The 17,819-nt window shown below is 51.9% G+C and overlaps 1 protein-coding gene across 2 annotated transcripts in view; it reads left to right on the top strand.

Moving 5' to 3' along the window:
- ANXA6 (annexin A6) overlaps window positions 1–17,504 on the top strand; it is a 46,146-nt gene extending 28,642 nt beyond the window's left edge. Inside the window, exons 16-26 of one of the 2 annotated variants that reach the window (XM_026510806.4) lie at window positions 107–201; window positions 821–934; window positions 3,035–3,125; window positions 3,839–3,918; window positions 4,478–4,531; window positions 9,642–9,659; window positions 10,441–10,534; window positions 11,701–11,796; window positions 13,445–13,503; window positions 14,863–14,985; window positions 16,705–17,504. In XM_026510806.4, coding sequence (XP_026366591.1) covers window positions 107–201; window positions 821–934; window positions 3,035–3,125; window positions 3,839–3,918; window positions 4,478–4,531; window positions 9,642–9,659; window positions 10,441–10,534; window positions 11,701–11,796; window positions 13,445–13,503; window positions 14,863–14,985; window positions 16,705–16,764 — 884 coding nt within the window. In that variant the 3' untranslated portion in view covers window positions 16,765–17,504. The remainder of the gene's footprint in view (window positions 1–106; window positions 202–820; window positions 935–3,034; window positions 3,126–3,838; window positions 3,919–4,477; window positions 4,532–9,641; window positions 9,660–10,440; window positions 10,535–11,700; window positions 11,797–13,444; window positions 13,504–14,862; window positions 14,986–16,704) is intronic. The other variant, XM_026510807.4, reaches the window with a different exon arrangement.
- The last annotated feature ends 315 nt before the right edge of the window (window positions 17,505–17,819 follow it).

The following is a 17,819-nucleotide window of genomic DNA, read 5'->3' as shown; positions in this document are numbered from 1 at the left end:
CTGCCCTGGCAAAGATTAGTGCAGCCCATGGCGGGGTGGGGGGCCGGGAACGTGGGGAAGCTGGGCCCCGGGCCTTCCTCTGAGCCATGCGGCTTTGGTGATTCAGGAACTGATGAGGACACCATCATCGACATCATCACGCACCGCAGCAACGCCCAGCGGCAGCAGATCCGCCAGACCTTCAAGTCCCACTTCGGCCGGGTGAGGCCTCAGCCGGGCCCCGCCCTCACCTTCCTCCCCAGGGCTTGGCCTGTCACAGCCAGCTCCGCGCAGCTGGGCGCCTGAGTCTTCGTGGCCCTGGGGCCCCCCGCGGTCACATGTGCTCCGAGGATCTCCCTCATTGGTTTTGAGCTGCCTGCAATGCATTCTCTCCGTCCCCCAGTTCCTTGGGATCAACACCTGTGGGAATGGCTCAGCATGGGGCTGAGATGAGGGGCATGAGTCGTTTTCATGCAGCATTTTCTGGATCTCGATGTTCCAGAGGCTTCAAGGCCCCAAGGGGGAGTGTCAGTGATTATTATGGCTTTGTGTTGAACTGGCGAGTTTCCCCAGGGTGGGAATGATGTCCTTCGGCCCTGTCCCCTTTCCTGTCCTGTCTCCTTGCCTCCAAGGAGAGCGGGTCTTCCCGCGGCTTGGGTTTTTTTTTTTCCTGCCTCCTTTGACATCTTCTAAATAGTAAACATCAGCAAAGACAGACACGGGCTCCCACTGTGCCCTGCATTCACATGGAGCCGTTTCCTCATTCCGCGTCTCCTCCCTGTCCTGGGTCACACGGGAGCACGTGCTGATGTTGGCGTGACCTCAGCCCTGTTCCTTGTAGGACTTGATGGCTGACCTGAAGTCTGAGATCTCCGGAGACCTGGCGAGGCTGATTCTAGGGCTCATGATGCCACCGGCCCATTACGATGCCAAGCAGTTGAAGAAGGCCATGGAGGTATGGTGGGGGCACCAAAGGGATGGGGTCCAGTCTGCAGGGGTTGGGGGGACATAGATGCTCCCCACAGGCCCAGATGTGGGTTGGCTGTAGCTCCTTGGCAGAGCCCTTCCCACGACCAATTCAAACCAGCATGAGCACCAAAGGGGATGTTGGTTCCTATAACTGAAAGGTATAGGACTCCATCTGGTTTTAGACGTGGCTGGATCCAGGGGTTCAAATAATGTTATACGGACTCTTGTCTCTCCCCTACCTTGGCTGTCTCTTTTCTGTGGTGGCCTCACTCTCAGAGAGCCTTTCTCCTCATGGTAGTAGGATGGCTTGTGTATGTCCTACCAGCGAGCACCTCTGTTCCTTCTTCCCAGGAGTTCCACCAAAGTCTTGGCTTCTGCTCTGGTTGATTCAAGTGAGGTCACACAGTAATGAGTGGTGTCAGAGGGATCTCAAGGAACAGCTAGGGGAAGCAAGATGGCTCTGGAAGGGAAGCAACGGCAGTCAGAGTCTGTATTCTAGTCAAGCTTGCCACTAGCTCACTGTGTGATGTTGGGCCCTTACACTTTCTAAACTTCCATGCCTTCAGCTGTGAAGTGGGGGACGATCGCCCCTGCCCTTCAGGCAAGGTCGCAGGTGAAGGGCACTGTTAACTTTGAAGACCAGCCCTTGTGATTGATTAGCAAGAAGGGACGTGATATCCCGGCCCAGCTATTGCTGGAACCGCTTTGCTTCCCAAGGCACCAGCTGTATGGGGCCCCTCTCCGTCATCAGAGCATAAGGTGACCCATCCTGGGCTCAGCTCCTTGTCTCATCAACCCACAAGGCAAGGCTATTATTTTGTCCCAGTTTTACAGAGGAGGAAAGTCAGGCTCAGAGCCTAAGTCACTCAATCAAAGTCACAGCATTATGAAGTTTAACGGCTGGGATTCAGACCAGCTCTGTCTGACTCTGGAGCCTAACTTGACAACCACATGGGACCACTAGGGCTTTGGGCCCCTGGAGGATTCTGAGAAGAACAGACATTCCCTGGGCAAAGCAAATTGAGGTTCTCATCCTTTTAAAATGCCTAGGCAAAAAAAAGCAAAGGATTTGAAAACACGGAGGTTAGACGTTGGAGGGCCCAGTGAGCTAACCTGACCCAACTGTTTCCATTCCCACAGTTTACAAATGGGAAACCGAGGGAGGCTCAGTGCACCTGTGAGCTAGGGGAAGGCTGGGGCTAGACCCTGGGTCTTAGGATGCTCTGGGGATCGGGCTCTCCTCCCCACGTGCCTGCTTTGAATAAAGCGCCTGCGAAGATCTCCGTCAGCCTCAGTCTCCGTCAGGTCAGGGCACCCACGGACTGGGCGCCCCGCAGGCAGTGACCTCTAAGGGCAGTGGACGTGCCTTACCTGTTTTTTACAGTTGTGGCTGCAGTGGCTTATGCAGCAACTGGCACATTGCAGGTGTTTAACAGACATTCAAATCCATCGATCTATCTCCTTCACCTCCCCCCCGCCCCAAAGTGAGGACCTTTGAGTAGCTGTTTCCCGGAGCTGTCTCAGTCCAGAGGATCTGACGTGTCTGTCCCTAGATCACTCCTCAAACGCAAATATCAACAAATACAGCATGTTTTTCCCTTAAAGCACAAAACCTTTTTTTCTTCTGACAAAATAATATGTGAGAAAATCTACACAGAGCAAAAAAGAAGAAACAAGAACTCACCTGTGATCCTTCGCCCACCCAGAGACCACAATCACTGTTATACTGTGATGCATGACCTCTGTTCTTTTTATATACTTACACATAAATATTTCTATTCGGATACATATGTGTGTATGCCTTTTAATATACACATGCCTATAGACCCTATATTCTTTTCTTTTTAATTTTTGGTCCAAAGCAATTCTCATGGGAGGTTCTGGAAATCTTGACAAACTGGCATGTTCCGCCCTGATTGTGCTGTCTCTGGTCTGGGGGTAGGGAGAAAGTCCAGGAAGGCTTGGTGGTCTGAGCGTTTGCCTCCTGGGTGGTTCCTTGAACAGGGGCCTTCTTGGCCAGGGCCCCTCAGGTCTCTGCATGGGGGTAAGGACTGTGGTTCAAGTCTTCTTGGTCTTGACATTCTAGGGAGCTGGCACAGATGAAAAGACTCTCATCGAAATCCTCGCTACTCGGACCAACGCAGAAATCCGGGCCATCTGTGAGGCCTATAAGGAAGGTAGGTATGGGACGCCCCGGGCCCAGTACCACTGGGAGGTGGTGAGAGAAGCACCACCTCACCCCACAGCTCTGCCCGTCTCCCCTCTCCCGGGCACGAGGCTTTGATAAGCCCCTGGGTATGCCCAGCCCTGTGTCCGAGGAAAGGGTACCCCAGGCAGAGAGTCCCGCCTGGAGGGGAAGAGTGAGAGGAAAGCGTGTCCAGGCTGCTGGCGAGCAAGAGGGTGGCCTCCTGGGTGGGCGGCCTCTGCAGTCACTCTGGGCCCTCAGTCAGAAGGCCTGTGTTTGGTCAGAATGTTGTTTTGAAGAATCTTAAGTACCAGTCAAAAACATTTAAACTTTTCCCCTTGTAAGCAGCTCTAAAATGGGAGAAATTTTGAGCGGGGGAGGGACATGGCCAGAGCTGTGGGCAGAGCTTATGGGTCTGGCACCTGTCCTACGGGAGGGAGGGTAGAAGATGGAACACAGGGTGGCCAGGAAGCAGGAGAGGAAGGATTCCAGGAGCCCTCAGCTGGGACGGATAGGGAGGTGATGGACTGGGGCGTCAGTGTGTCAAGACCCACTGTGGCATCACTGGGTGCTGACAAGAACCAGCTACAAACTCCTACATCCGCACCAGCCCTGCCAGCATGCTCTGGCTCAAGTCTTAAGCTTCTAGAAGCACCCCCCCATCCTTAGCCAGCAGCTACCCACACCCCCCTTTCTCTGTTTCAGACTATCACAAGTCCCTAGAGGATGCTCTGAGCTCAGACACGTCCGGCCACTTCAAGAGGATCCTTATTTCTCTGGCCACGGTGAGTGAGTTCATGGCCCCAGGCCCACCTGGCTCCCTGGGGGCCTGAGAGGAGGGCAGGGAGCTAGGAGCCCACTCCTGATGAGAAAAGGGTGTCCTCTCCATTTGCCTTCTCCGTCCCACTGCTGAAGCTGTGACTGGCTCATGTAAGGCCTTCTCCCGCTGTTTACTTTTCGAAGCTGGCTTGGTGCCACCTTCTCCAGGCAGCCCTCCTTGATGGCCCTCAGCCTGGGCTTTTTGGGCCCCCCGCTGACAGGACATGTGGGCGACCCACATGTTACCCGCAAATTTCCTTCACCATCGCTTGTATTCCTGCAGCCCAGACGCTAGGCCCTGAGCACAGTATTGAAGCTCCCTGTGTCTGAGTCACCTTGGGCTGAGTGCCTTCAAATGTAATATTCACCATGGCCTCCCCTGTGAGGGCAGGATCATCGTCCCCATGTTATAGCTCAGGAAGAGAGTTCAGAGAGGCAGAGTGGCTGAGCCAAGGTCCTGTGGCTGCTGAGGGACAAAGAGGGTAGATGTTTGGGGACTGACCTTTCTCGCTGGTCTTGCTGCAGGGGAACCGCGAGGAGGCAGGAGAAGACCGGGACCAGGCCCGGGAAGATGCTCAGGTGAGAACCGCCCCCTCACGTGGCTCCAGCTGGTGTCTGTCCATGCCAGGCCCTGGCTGTCCAGGAGTGGGGAAGGCTCCTGGCAGGGACATGGCTGATCTAATTGGTGACTCCTTAGATTCGTGGACCCCTTGCGCCTCTCTGTCCTTAGAAGCGAAACTTTGAGTATTTTCACAACTTTCAGGAAGATTCTCATGAGTGTGGTGCTGGTCTTACTGGCATTTCCTGTGTGAAGAGTAGGCTGAGAGCCCCCAGACCTTCAGAGCTGGAAGGGACTTACAGATCAGCCAGGTCAAACTCCTATGTTACAGTGGGAAAATGGAGGCCCAGAGAGGGGGAATAACTTCTGAAAGTCACACAGCAAATCAGTAGCCTAGGTAGAATTGAGCCAGAGGGAGCAGGTCTGGGAGCTTGCTGGAAAGGGGGCCTGGGTGCTAAAGGTCTCAGTTTATTACCTATAAAATGGGACCTAGATTGAAGGAAGTGTTCTGAGAGAGCCTAGAAAGTGAGTTCATCAAGGGCTGGGATCTTTGTTTTGCTCACTGATGTATATCCCAAGTGGTCACATGGTCAGAACTCAGTAAATACTTGTTATTAAATGAATAAGGGAGTCGGGGGTTCTCTTGGGTCCCTTGGCTGCTCTGTTCCTGATATGCTCCTTAGGCTGGGAAGCTTGAGGTCTGGAGATGGTTTCTCATGGAGGCTCAACAACCCCAAATCCCCTAAGGGTCCTTGTGGTTGGGCAGTCCCTCCTCAGGCCATGTGCACTGTCCCCACTCCCCTGTGCCTTGCTCCCCGCACCCTGTGGCCTGGCCCAGGTCCAGGTGTTGGGCACAGACACCGCCAAATGCGGATCTGGCCCCCTCCCTTTACAGTTGCTGGGTTGAAAAGAGCCCCGTTGGGTTGGGAGTGGAGGCACCAGCTCTGTGCCCTGCTCCACTGGTAGGAAAGTGTGGAGTGTTACAGCAGCATCTGAGCTGGAAGAATCCTGAGCTAGAAACCCAACAGTTACCTACTATAAAATGCGTACTAAGTACTAAGCATGATGCTAAGACTGTTTTATACTTTATTATTCCCCCTTTTTTACTGGAGGAAAATGAAACTCCTATCCAAGGGTATAGTTTCTAAGTGGCTGTGGTGTGATTTGAACCCAGGCCCGCCTGACTCCAAAGCCTGTGTTAATACTATTTGATGTCCTCCAGGACCCAGTACAGCAGTTTCCCTGCAGCGTCCAGACCAGGTGGCTGCTGCTTTCCAGTGTGCAGCCCCCGGTTTGGAATGCAGCTGTCCGAAGCTGCAGGGCTGCATTGAACTACGGTTTTCCAGCTGCCTGTGGGTGTGTTCATGAGGGCTAGCCTGGGAAGCCACCCTCGAGGGTGACCTGTTGAGGCCACGTTTCATTCACTTACTCAACGTATATGTATTAAGTACTACTATTAATATTTGCAGTAGTCTCATTGCACCCTTGAGGGTCTTTGAACCTGGCTTCCTCCCTAGAGCTCACCCCAAATCCATCCTCTACCCTGAAATTCATCCCCAGGGAATGCTTCCACCCTGGGCCTACCTATGAGGCTGTGCTTCTGGTCATTGCCAGCAGGGGGCAGTGGTGGGCTGCACGGGCAAACACTTGTAGGCGAGAAGGGGTGAGAGAGAACCTGGGCGGCAGAAACAAGGGAGCCCTGCCCAACTCAGCTGCCTGTCCAGATTCACAGATGCTGGACTCTGATTAGTCTTAGTATGGACTCATTTTCCTAGAGCCAGAATATTCGGTTTTGAAAGTAAGACATATTCTTTTGTAGAAAATCTAGAAAATAGAGACAAGCCTAAATCAATCAATCATTCAATCCATAACCTACCAGTGACAGCCATTGTTAATATTTTGGAATACATCACTCTAGTTGTCTTTTTATGTGTATATATAAAAGTGCATCCCTGATTTAGAACAATTTAGAATAATTAGAAAATAATATTCCATGAATACCGTTCATACTATTTTTAAAAACCAACGTCACTTAATGCCCATGTCCTATTCCACTTAAGAAGCTGCTACCAAGCTTTATTTCAGCAGCCCTCTTCCTGGTCACCAACTCTTCCATCATACGCAGGAGTGTTTTCCTTAAATGGGTTTCTCGAGGTGAAATGGGAACGCCAGAGGAGAATGTACACAGAAATGGGAGGCGGTTGACCTGCAGAGCCGGGTTCCTCCCGGGAGGATAATGCACCGCAGGACTTGGCACCGTCTGTGTCACGCTTCCTCCTTCCCACTCTCTACCCTGGGCGTCCAGCACACCCCCGAGCTCTGGGAGGTCCAGGTCTGCAACCACAGTGCGTACGGGTGTGCGGTGTTCGGCTACCATCCCACAGGGATCGCTGACTGCTTCCCTTCCGCCCTCCGTGCTCCAGTTTGAGCAACAAATAACATAGGCAGTCTAATCCAGACGGAAGTGGAGACCTGTGGCCAGTTTGGGATGATTTGATCCCCAGGCCGTTATTTTTTAATATAATAGTTTTGTTGAAATAGAATCCAGACATCTGTTACCAGCCCATGGAAAACACACACTCTAGTGCCTTGTAGCACCGTGACAGGCGCGTGCGGCCATCGCCACAATCAATTTCAGAACGTCTCATCACCCCCAAGGAAACCCTGTACACGTTCCTCATTTCCTCCCTGCTCTCCAGCCCTGGGTAACCACTAATCTACTTTCTGTCTCTGTAGGTTCACCTATTTCATATAAATGGCCACTGTAGTACGTGGCCCTTTGTGACTGGTTTCTTTCACTTAGTATTCCCAACATTCATATTTAGCCTGTATCGGTCCTTCTTTCCTTTCCGCCGCCATAATATTTCGTTGTATGTTTATATCACCTTTTGTTATCCATTCATCAGCTACTTGACTTTTGGGTGACTTCTCAAGAATAATGCTGCTTGCTATAAACATGCGTGTACATGTTTCGTGTGTACGTATTTTCTCATGTCTCTTGGGTAGATAGGAGTGCAACTGCCGGGTCATAGGATAACTCTGAGGTTAGCTTTTGGAGGAACTTCCCGGAGTAATTTTTGAGCGAAGTAGCTAGGCTAATAAGCAGAAGCCTTTGTGCTGAGTATTTGGAAAATTGTTTTAGTAGCCTACTGCATGTATCATATCACACATGTTACTGTCTTAAAGATGCTCTGACAGAACAATTATGTCTAGGGTTCTCTGACCCAAGTACATGAAGAATGGCACATTAGATTCTTTTCTGTCTGATTTTTTTTCAGACCAAGAGAGAAAAAAGGGGGCGGGGCACAGGGAGAGATTGAATCTCAAGCTGGCTCCACGCCCAGTGTGGAGCCCTTGCAGGGCTCAATCTCAGGACCCTGAGATGGTGACCTGAGCCGAAATCAAGAGTCAGAGGCACTTAACCGATGCAGCCACCCAAGTGCCCCTTTTGTTTGATTTTTAAAATCTCTCCCTCTCTTAAAAAAAAAAAAGGAAAGAACAGGTATTTTTTAGCATCGCTTTTTAAAAATTGTGGTAAAATGCACCTAACACATAATAAAGCATGACACACAGTAAAATTTGCCATCTCAACCATTTTTAGTGTACAGTTCAGTGACGTCAAGGACATCCACATCATTGTGCAACCATCACCACCATCCATCTCCAGAACTCTTTTTATCTTGTAAAACTGAAACTGTGTACTCATTAAACGGTAACTGCCCCTCCCCCAGCCCCTGGCAGCCACCAACCAGTTCGGCCTCTGTCTCTCTAAATCTGACTACGCTAGGGACCGTGTGTAATTGCAGTCCTACCCATTTAAAACTGGCTTATTTCACTTACCATAATGTCCTCAAGTTTCAACTGGTTTTTTAGGACAGAAAGGGATGAATGAAAACCCGAAGTATCCCATGATCCCAGTAACCCTGTTAACTCCTATTTGACATTAAAATAAAACATCAAAAGAACATATTTGCATGTTGAGAAAATATAAACATAAAATTTCAGGAAAAATCAAATGCAAAACTTTCCCAGTTCTTCTCCTCAAAGGTGACCACTTCCGTGGCATCTTGACCATGCCTCTAGCATGGCTTCCCAGCAAATATGTAAGAGTGTGCATTTATCTTTTCTTATCTAGGTAAAAGGAGCGCTGTTATAAACAATATGCTATACTTTACTTTTTTTGCTTAATTTAAGGGGAAACTCTCCTTATCAGCACTGTAGTCTCATTCTTTTTAACAGCTGCGTGGATTTCCATTGTTGGATAACCGTAGTCTGTTTAACAAATCATCTATTAGTAGTTTCCAGTTTTTCTCTATTACGAAGAATGCTGCAGTGAACCCCCTTGCATCATATCTTGAAAGGCTTTGGCCAATGTATCAGTAAAGGCACATTCCTAGTAATGTAATTGATCGAACATCACATGCATTTAAAATTTTGAGAGACTTTGCCCAGGTATGTAACGCAAAGAGCTTTCTAAAGCATAAGGCTGTTGGAATAGAATCAAGTGGTCGGCAGAGTTTCAGGGAGACAGGTAAGGGCAAAACCCAGTCTGGGGCACACGGGCCGGCTGATTTTGTTCCCAGGCACTGCAGGACACAGCTACTTAACGAAACAGCGTCCTCACGACTCAGCGTAGTGCAGCCGTCAAGTCACCCTTGTAAAATGCCTGCACAGCTGGCGTTTTCCCACCTGATTTTGGCTATGTGCCCCCCACAAGTCCCCCCCCACCCAGCCTCAGCTTCCCTGTCTCAGACCCCTTGCGATAAAGGGAGAGGGTGTGAGGGATTCAGCCCTTCTCTTGTTCTCACTTCTGGGCAGCTCTGTGGAGGCAAGCAGGCTGAGGGCTGGAGTCACCCTAGGTGGCTGGGAGTGACAGGCAGAGTGCCCTGTTCTGTGTCCTCCCTGGTCCCTCAGGCGAACACTTGAAAATTAATTCCCAGGCCTGTCCTCATCTGGGGCTCTAGCCCAAAGATCATAGAAAGGTGTTTTCCCTCCTCCCTTCCCCACCCCCCACCCAGCCAGACCCCTGCCCCAGCCCCCAGGGCCCCAGAGCCACCTCTCCCAGCCTCCTCCGGCTCCTCTGACGCAAGCCTTCCCTCTCTCCCTCCTCTCTCTCCTCCCTGCTCTCAGGTGGCTGCTGAGATCTTGGTGAGTGTCCTGTTCTTCACGGTGATTTTCGTGGCTTCTCGAGTGAGGGCTGAGCGGCTGTGCCTCTGGGCGGGCTGAGTGGCCAGGCAGGCAGTCGTCGGGGGGCTTGCCCGTAGGTTCTCTCTCTCCCTTTCACGGCCTCTTAGGAGCCCACGGTAAAAAATGAGCCAGGCAAGTGTTTCCCAAATTCCAACCACTTACCTCCCACATGATTTGTGCTACATCCCACCAGCTGTGAGTATTTTTCTTTAAATGGACCCTTTTTAATCTGAAATGAATTCTTTTAAAGGGAAATTTAATGTTGATATAAACAGAGCTAGTAGCTGGCTGGAAGATCCTTGTGGAAACATATATGTGCGGCGTGTTACAGTGTATTTGCCCGTTTGCCACACTTGGGGAAGCACTTGGCTAGGCCATTTTCCTTGCACACCAGCAGACCTGCTTCCCCCGGGGGCCTTTCAGAAGGGCTTGAGAACAGAAGAACTCCGAGTCCCCATGCCTAGTGCCTGTTGGCCTTCCCTTGGGCGCCAGTCTCGAGGTCCTGAGGCCAGATTAGAAGTGCCCCACGCTAGGCCCTCCTGTGTCCGTCCAGAGGGTTCCTGGGAACTGGAGGAGGGGACGCGGAGGCTGAGGAAGGGGCCAGTGTCAGCCTTCTTAGGTGGGCTGGCCCAGCTTCTGACCTCCCTTGGCCCAGGCAAAGACATGAAAGTGAATAATAACCAAGGCTTTCTGGTGTCTTCCCTCCCAAATCCTTGCCCCCACCCCCACCTGGGATCCGCAGGAAATAGCAGACACACCCAGTGGAGACAAAACTTCCCTGGAGACCCGTTTCATGACGATCCTGTGCACACGTAGCTATCCACACCTCCGGAGAGGTGAGGTCTCAATCCCTCCCCTTCCCGACGTAGCCGAAAGGTCCCCAAATCTGATGGGAGCTGCTCAGCTCTCTATGACAAAAAGGGCTGGGTGTCCAGCCACCCATTCCTTACCCCAGCCATGGAGTATTGTGGCTGGTGGGGAGTCTGTTCCTGGCTCTACTGCTAACACTCAGCTTTGGGCCAACTCTCTTCACCTCCTTAGAGAAGCAGGTGGGATGCCTGGGATATGGGATGGCAGGTGGCCATCACCTCCAAAGCCACTCCAGCAGATTGGTGGTGGCTCCCTCCAGTGCTGCACTGAGGACTCAGAGGTTCAGTGTCAGGACCCTTTGGGGATGTCTGCCAGGAACAAGGCAGTGAGGCACGCTAATGGTGCCAGGACCACCTACAGGCGGCCACATGCACAGGGCACAGCTGATAATAGGTGCTGGTGAAGTGCCCTGGTCACTAGGACATTTATATTTTGACATGGATTTGCCTGGCACTTTCCAGTAAAATACTGAAGGTGCTCTAGCATAGTGGCTGGAAGAATGGACTTGGGAGCCAGATTGCTTTGATTTGAATCTCCCACTTATCAGCTGTGTGACCTTGGGCAAGTTAGTGAATATCTGTGCCTTAATTCCCTTATCTGTCAATTGGGATTTGAGTTCTACCTCACATGATTGTTGTAAAGATACAAAAAATATAATGCATGGAGAGGACTTAGCATAATGCCTGGCACATGGTAACTTCGCCGGTGTCCTTCTTACGATTACTTACATTAATCTCTATCCCAACTTGACACAGAAGGAAGGGGAGGCCCAGAAGGGAGGAGGGGTTCTCCCGAGGGGTTCTCCCGAGCTTGAGCTTAGGGCAGAGCCTTTACTAGGACCCAAGCTCCTTTCGCTATCTGAGCCCGGGTTCCTAGAACTCGTCTAAGGCTCCGGGGCAGCGTGTGACTTGACACAGATTTGGCTCTGAGCCCAAGGCAGCCTTGAGGTCAGAATTTCCCTCCTACCACGATCCTGCCCTTAGGCCTGAGCTGCGGCCAAACCTGCTATCCCTTTCCCCTTTCTGGGGCACGGCCTGGGAGGGGAGCTGGGTGGACAGGGAAAGGGTGATCCCCCCCCTCCCTCTGAATTGAAGCTCACCACCCCCACCTGTGGGGCTTCTCTTGGGACCAGTCTTCCAGGAGTTTGTTAAGATGACCAACTATGACGTGGAGCACACCATCAAGAAGGAGATGTCCGGGGATGTCAGGGACGTGTTTGTGGCCATCGGTAACTGATGGGGACCAAGGGAAGGGGATGGATGTCCCGGGAAAGGGCTAGGGGCACTGGGAACGTGGCCAGATTCCCTGGACAAGTGTGGCCTTGGCAGCTTCCTGAGCTTCTAGTACTGGAGAATAAACCCCAGCACTGGGGGGTCCTGCCAGCATGTTCTTGGGGGGGAGGGGTTAGCATAAAAGCTTGTTCCAGGCTGCAGGGCGGGATGACGGAACAGCTCTCCTGGGGGAGGTCACAGGTCACGGGGAGGGCAATGGCAGCAAGGGGAGGGGCCCGGTGTTCTGCTGGACTAGGATGCACGCGCGCGTGCGCGCACACACACACACACACACACACACACACTATACATGAGGAGGCAGGAAGGTTGATATACGATGCAGCCTTTCCCATGGATTCCTGAGCCGGTACATGACACATATCCCGAGTGACTGTGTCCTTGGGGCGCGCAACTCCGGCCTCTTGCCCCCTGCCCTCCTCACACAGACACTTTTATATCCAGAGTCATGCTGGCTTTCTGGTGCTGGTATCTGATTCCTGCTCCTTAAGCTGCCTGAGACACCCCTGTGTGGGCCCTGGAGCCTTGAAATTCAGCAGCGGCAGGGCTAGAGCCCCCGAGGCCTTGAGAAGGGGCTGGGACTGGTATGGCTGCAGACTTTATCTGGGGTGGGCGTGCGTGGGGAGCAGGGGCTGCCGATGCAGCTGGAGTGTGCAGACTCTGGGGCGGCACAGCCCCAGGGATGGGCACAGTGCCTTAAATCATACCAACAGACAGTCATTCTTTTTTTTTTTTTTTTAAATTTTATTTATTTATTTGACAGAGAGAGACACAGTGAGAGAGGGAACACAAGCAGGGAGAGTGGGAGAGAGGAAGAAGCGGGCTTCCAGCGGAGCAGGGAGCCCAATGCAGGGCTCGATCCCAGAACCCTGGGATCGCGCCCTAGGCCAAAGGCAGACGCTTAACAACTGAGCCACTCAGGCGCCCCAACAGACAGTCATTCTTGGCATAATCTTTCTCTAAATCATTAGTCGCTCTCCAGCATGAGGCTGTACCAGAGCAGGGAGACAGACCGTTCTGGTTTGTACTAAAACCAGGAATGTCCGCGGCAGAGTGGGACAGGTTGGTCACCTCCCTTCAGAGTTGCAGTGTGAGCACATCTGGGGTGAGCCATGAGAATTTGCATTTCTACCAAGGTCCTAGATACTGCTGCTAGAGCCATCCAGGAACCACACTTTGCAAACTGCTGTGTAAAGTATTTCTTGGACCTGAGTCTATAGGGTGGCGCCTAAAATCCAAGTTTTAAACGTGTTCCCCAGTCATTCTGGAGGCCCTTAGAAGTTTGAGGCTCTGGGCCTTGGGTTAATGAAGGGTTTCTTCCCTTCGAGTTCTCGACTGACCTTGGTTAGCTGCAAGCCCTTCAGCAGGAAGGGAGTTGCAACCCAATGAGAGCCAAGTCGAGGGACAAGCCAGACGAGGTGGCATCGGGAAGGGGGAGTGAAGGTGTTGGGCCCTGAGTATGGCCCTGGGGTTGGCCATCACCTGCAGGCCCAGGCTGGAGGGAGAGGGGGTGGGAGAAGACAGCCCAGCCCATAGCGTGGGCACACCGCCTCTGATCAAGTTTCCTCATCTCTCTCTTCCTACCAGTTCAAAGTGTCAAGAACAAGCCTCTCTTCTTTGCCGACAAACTGTACAAATCTATGAAGGTAAACAAACGTGCTTGTTTGCTCCTTTCCCTTCAGGCCCTTCTGCTCACCCACAAACACAGATGTGTGCAGTCCCCCCCCCAATCAGGACTGGTGACCACTGTTTCCACCCCCTTGATGGTTATTAGCATCTGCCCTGTATCTGGCTCTCGGACAGTGATTTTGTCCCCTGGGGAACATTTGGCAATGTTCAGATGCGTTTTGGTCGCCACTGCTTGGGGGGTGTTGCTGCTGACATCTGGTGGGACAAGAGCAGGGGTGCTGTTAAATGTCCTACAATGCACAGGGGACAGATCCCTCAACAAAGAATGATGTGGCCCCAAAGGCCAAGGTTGAGAGACTTGCTCTGGGGACACGGGGCTGAGTAGGACTCAGTCTCTGCCCTCTTGGAGCTCACCATCGAGCAGGTGACACCGTGTCTCCTGTGACAAATGCTCACAAAGGTAACCAAGGCTGGACGCTGGGACTAGCCCTGGCTTCCTGGAACCCCAGGCCACTCTGGCCACCTTCTCGGCCCAGCGAGTAGAGTCTCAGCTGCTGACAGAGCCTGGGCAGGCTGTGTGGGGGAGCGAGCCAGAGACCCGTCTCCGCCTGCGGTCCCCAAACATGACGGCCCTCTATTGAGCACTCACCATTGCCAGCTTTGACTCCTAAGCTGGTGTTCCTGAGCTCCCTCGGGGCATAAGTGGGCCCTGGCTGCCCACATATCCCATATCCTGTGCCTGCTCCTTGGGCCCCCTATTAGTTTCCCAGGGCTTCTTTAACAAAGTACCACAGATGGAGTGATGATGGAAGTTTTATTTTCTCATGGTTCAAGAGGCCAGACATCAAAAATGAAGGTGTTAGGTTCCTTCTGGAGGCTCTGAGGGGAAAACTCTCCCACGCATCTCCTCCAGCTGCTCCTGGTGGCTGCCGGGAGTCCTGGTGTTTCCCGGCTTGTGGACGCGTCCCTCAGGCTCTGCCTTTATTTCCATATGGCCTTCTCTGTGTGGTTACCCGTGTGTCCTCTTCTTATAAGGACACCAGTTGTTGGCTTGGGGCCCACCCTAATCCAGTGTGCCCTCAACTCATTACATAGGCAAAGACCCTATTTCCAAATTAGGTCACGTTGTAAGGTTCCAGGAGGACATGAATTTTGGGGGCACACCATTCAACTCTTACAGATTGTTTTGCCTGTCCGTCCAGTCCTAGGCACAGGGGAATCTGGGTCAGGACTATTTGTGGAAGACAGAGGCAGAATATCGCACCCTGGTTTGGGAGGGAAAAGGAAGAGAAGCAGATGGACACCCATAAGTTCTTGCCTGACCTGACCCTATTTCCCCTCCTGCCCTGTGTCTCCCTCTCCCCTGGCCCCACCAGGGTGCTGGCACGGATGAGAAGACCCTCACCAGGATCATGGTCTCCCGGAGTGAGATCGACCTGCTCAACATCCGGCGGGAGTTCGTTGAGAAATACGACAAGTCTCTGCACCAAGCCATTGAGGTAAGGGGGCAGGGCTAGAGATCCGTGGGGCGGGGGGGGGGGGGCGTCACGTTCGTGACCATGGGATTACAAGTCCTTTATCCTCCCAGTCTTTTTCTCCATGAGCTCTCTCTGACAACAGCCAGCATGTTGATAAATGAAAGACCTACTTCATTGTATATGCAAAAATAAATTCCACATGGCTCCAAGGTTTATAATGAAGGACTTCTAAATGAAATAGCCCTTTGGGGGGCTTTTTAAAGACAACTTTATTGAAGCATAATGTATATCCCATGAAGTGCACCCGTTTTAAGGTGCGTTGAATATTTTTTAGTAAATTTCAGGAGTCATGCACCATGGCCACAGTGCAGTTTTGAAAACATTTCCGTCACCCCGCTCAGATCCCTTGTACCTGCTTACTTATTTCCACCCCTGCTGTAGGCACCCATCAGCTGACTTTCTATCTCTATAGATTTGCCTTTTCTGGGTATTTCATAGAAACAGAATCATGTGATATGTGATCTTTTGGGTCTGACTTCTTTCACTTACAGAGCCCCTTTTCAAAAGTCTTTGAGGTTGGCCAAGATCTTAAAGTTTGATACTGTGCTTGCTTGACAGCCCGTGGGAAATCTCACAGTGGCTTCTCGCAGACTCGTGCTACGCCGGTAGCACATCTCTGAAGGGTAGCTTGGCAGTTTTCAAAATTTTAAACGCATACACTTTGAACTTGGTGGTTCCGCATATGGGAATCGATCCTACAGACATAGTTACACGTGTGCTTGAAGATGTGACTATTTATGCCGGCACTGTCTACGGGAGCAAAAGCCTACAAGCCTTCCCTACAGAGCTGGTTAAAGAAAGCGTGGGACTTCCATAGGATAGGACACAACACATCCGTGAAAAAGCACGAGGAGGCTCTATCTGCTGATTTGGGATCTTCTCTAAGTCAGAAAAGTGTGGCCCAGAAGAGGGAGAATGCTGTGTGTCCGCGTGTGTAGAAAAAATACTTGCTAGCACACGCACAGACTGTTGCTGGAAACCCAGGCAAGAAAACAGTCACCGTGCCTCTCGATTTGGGGAAAAAGGAGTCAGGGATGGGAGATTTTTATTGTATAATCTTTCCTTTGACTCACCTTGTTTATAATAATGATTTTTGAAATCAAAAATTACAAAAGAGAAGAAAAACAGCATATATCATAAAAATGACAGGAGCCACTATAAAAAGAAGGAGAGTCTGGCCTCCCGTTGCTCTGCTGTAGGCCGGACATCATGATGTGTCATAAACACAATGATGTTCCCGTGAATTCCTGCAAGGGCCCGGTGCCCAGTAAGTGCTCCGTAGTGTTTGTTCGAATGAGGGGTCTCGTTCACACATGTGTGAATGGCTGTGGGAGGAGGAAGGCAAGACTCGAGGGCAGGGAGCAGAGAAGGGGGCATCGGAGGGCAGGCAGGATTTGGGGGTGGTGCGGAGGGCATGCTGGTCAGGGGCGTGGTAGGTATTAAAGTAGGAAGATGAACCAAGATGCTCCCAGGAGGGAGGGGGGACATGAAGCCAGACCACAAAAGGCCTCGAAGCCAAGCTGAGAGCTTGGACATTTGCCTGAGGGTAGTGGGGAGCCACAGAAGGGACACAGTCACATCGATGTGTGGGGATACATTGGGCTGACAGCAGCTGGGAGGAAGGGGCATTGAGGCCATCAGGATTGCTTTCACTCACTGCTCTCCCTCTGCTCCTGCCAGGGTGACACCTCTGGAGACTTCCTGAAGGCCTTGCTGGCTATCTGTGGAGGCGAGGACTAGGGCGACTGGCTTTTTGCCAAGAAATGGTCAGCACCAGCCGCCATGACCAAGCCTGATTGCTCCGGCTCCAGAGACTAAAGAAGGGACAGGGGTGGGGGGAGGGGCTCAGGGGTGGGCTCTTGTCTTCAACTGGGGTTTAGGGAAGGCTCCCACTCCCACAGGCCACTGAAGGCCCAGCACGGTCACTCCTGCTCCCATGTGAGCAGCTGAAGACCCGCGGCCACTAATCCCGTCCATCTCCACTCCCCATCTTCCTTCTCAGCCCTTCCCAGCTTCCGTCCCTTGCTATAGCCACTGCCCTGGTTTGGGCTTTGTCAAATCCGAAAACATACTGAGCCTCTGTCTGTGAATGAGTGGAGTGTGTGCTTTGAATTGTGGGGCGTGGTGGCCAGTGCCAGCTGAGTGTTCAAGGGGAGGGGAGGGGCGGTCAATGTCTTCCCACCAATTGCCGGGCCTCCCACAGTTTCACCACCCGCCCCCATCCGGGTTTTTGTGCAAGAGATAGAACCAGGAACCTGGATACCTGGGTTCAAATTTGCATCCGCCATGCATGTGCTTTCTAGCTTCTGGCCAATCTCTTTCCCTCCTTGAATCTCTACTTTCTTATCTACAGAATGAGAGAGTTGGACAAAAGGATGTTGACTTTCTCTTCTAACATTGACATTGTAGGATGTGCCCACAAATATTCCCTTTCCACTTCCCTCTTTAAATAAAAACAGACCTACAGACACACACACACACATTTCTAGTGGGGATCTGTGTTTTTGACTTAGACCTGCAGCCTGAGGCATTCACCTACCCAGGAGTGAAGTCCTCGCCTCATGTTCTTGCCTGGGAATCCCAAGTGAGAGTGTGAGCTAACATCCAGCCTGGGTAGGCTGGCCCAGCCCCCTCCAGGTCTCGGCTCCCCTCTCCTCCCTCTGCTGCCTGGAAGTTTCTCTGTGCGTTCTTCATCCAGTACAACCAAACCCAAACTTCCTCTTTTGAGCCCTTCAAAGGCACCAGATGTGATCGTGATGTGGGGAGGCCTCTGGAAAGTTTCTACTTTGTGAAGA

This window comes from Ursus arctos, unplaced genomic scaffold (assembly GCF_023065955.2).
Source record: "Ursus arctos isolate Adak ecotype North America unplaced genomic scaffold, UrsArc2.0 scaffold_15, whole genome shotgun sequence".
Classification (NCBI taxonomy): Eukaryota; Metazoa; Chordata; class Mammalia; order Carnivora; family Ursidae; genus Ursus; species Ursus arctos.
This window is presented reverse-complemented; position numbering and strand designations above follow the sequence as displayed.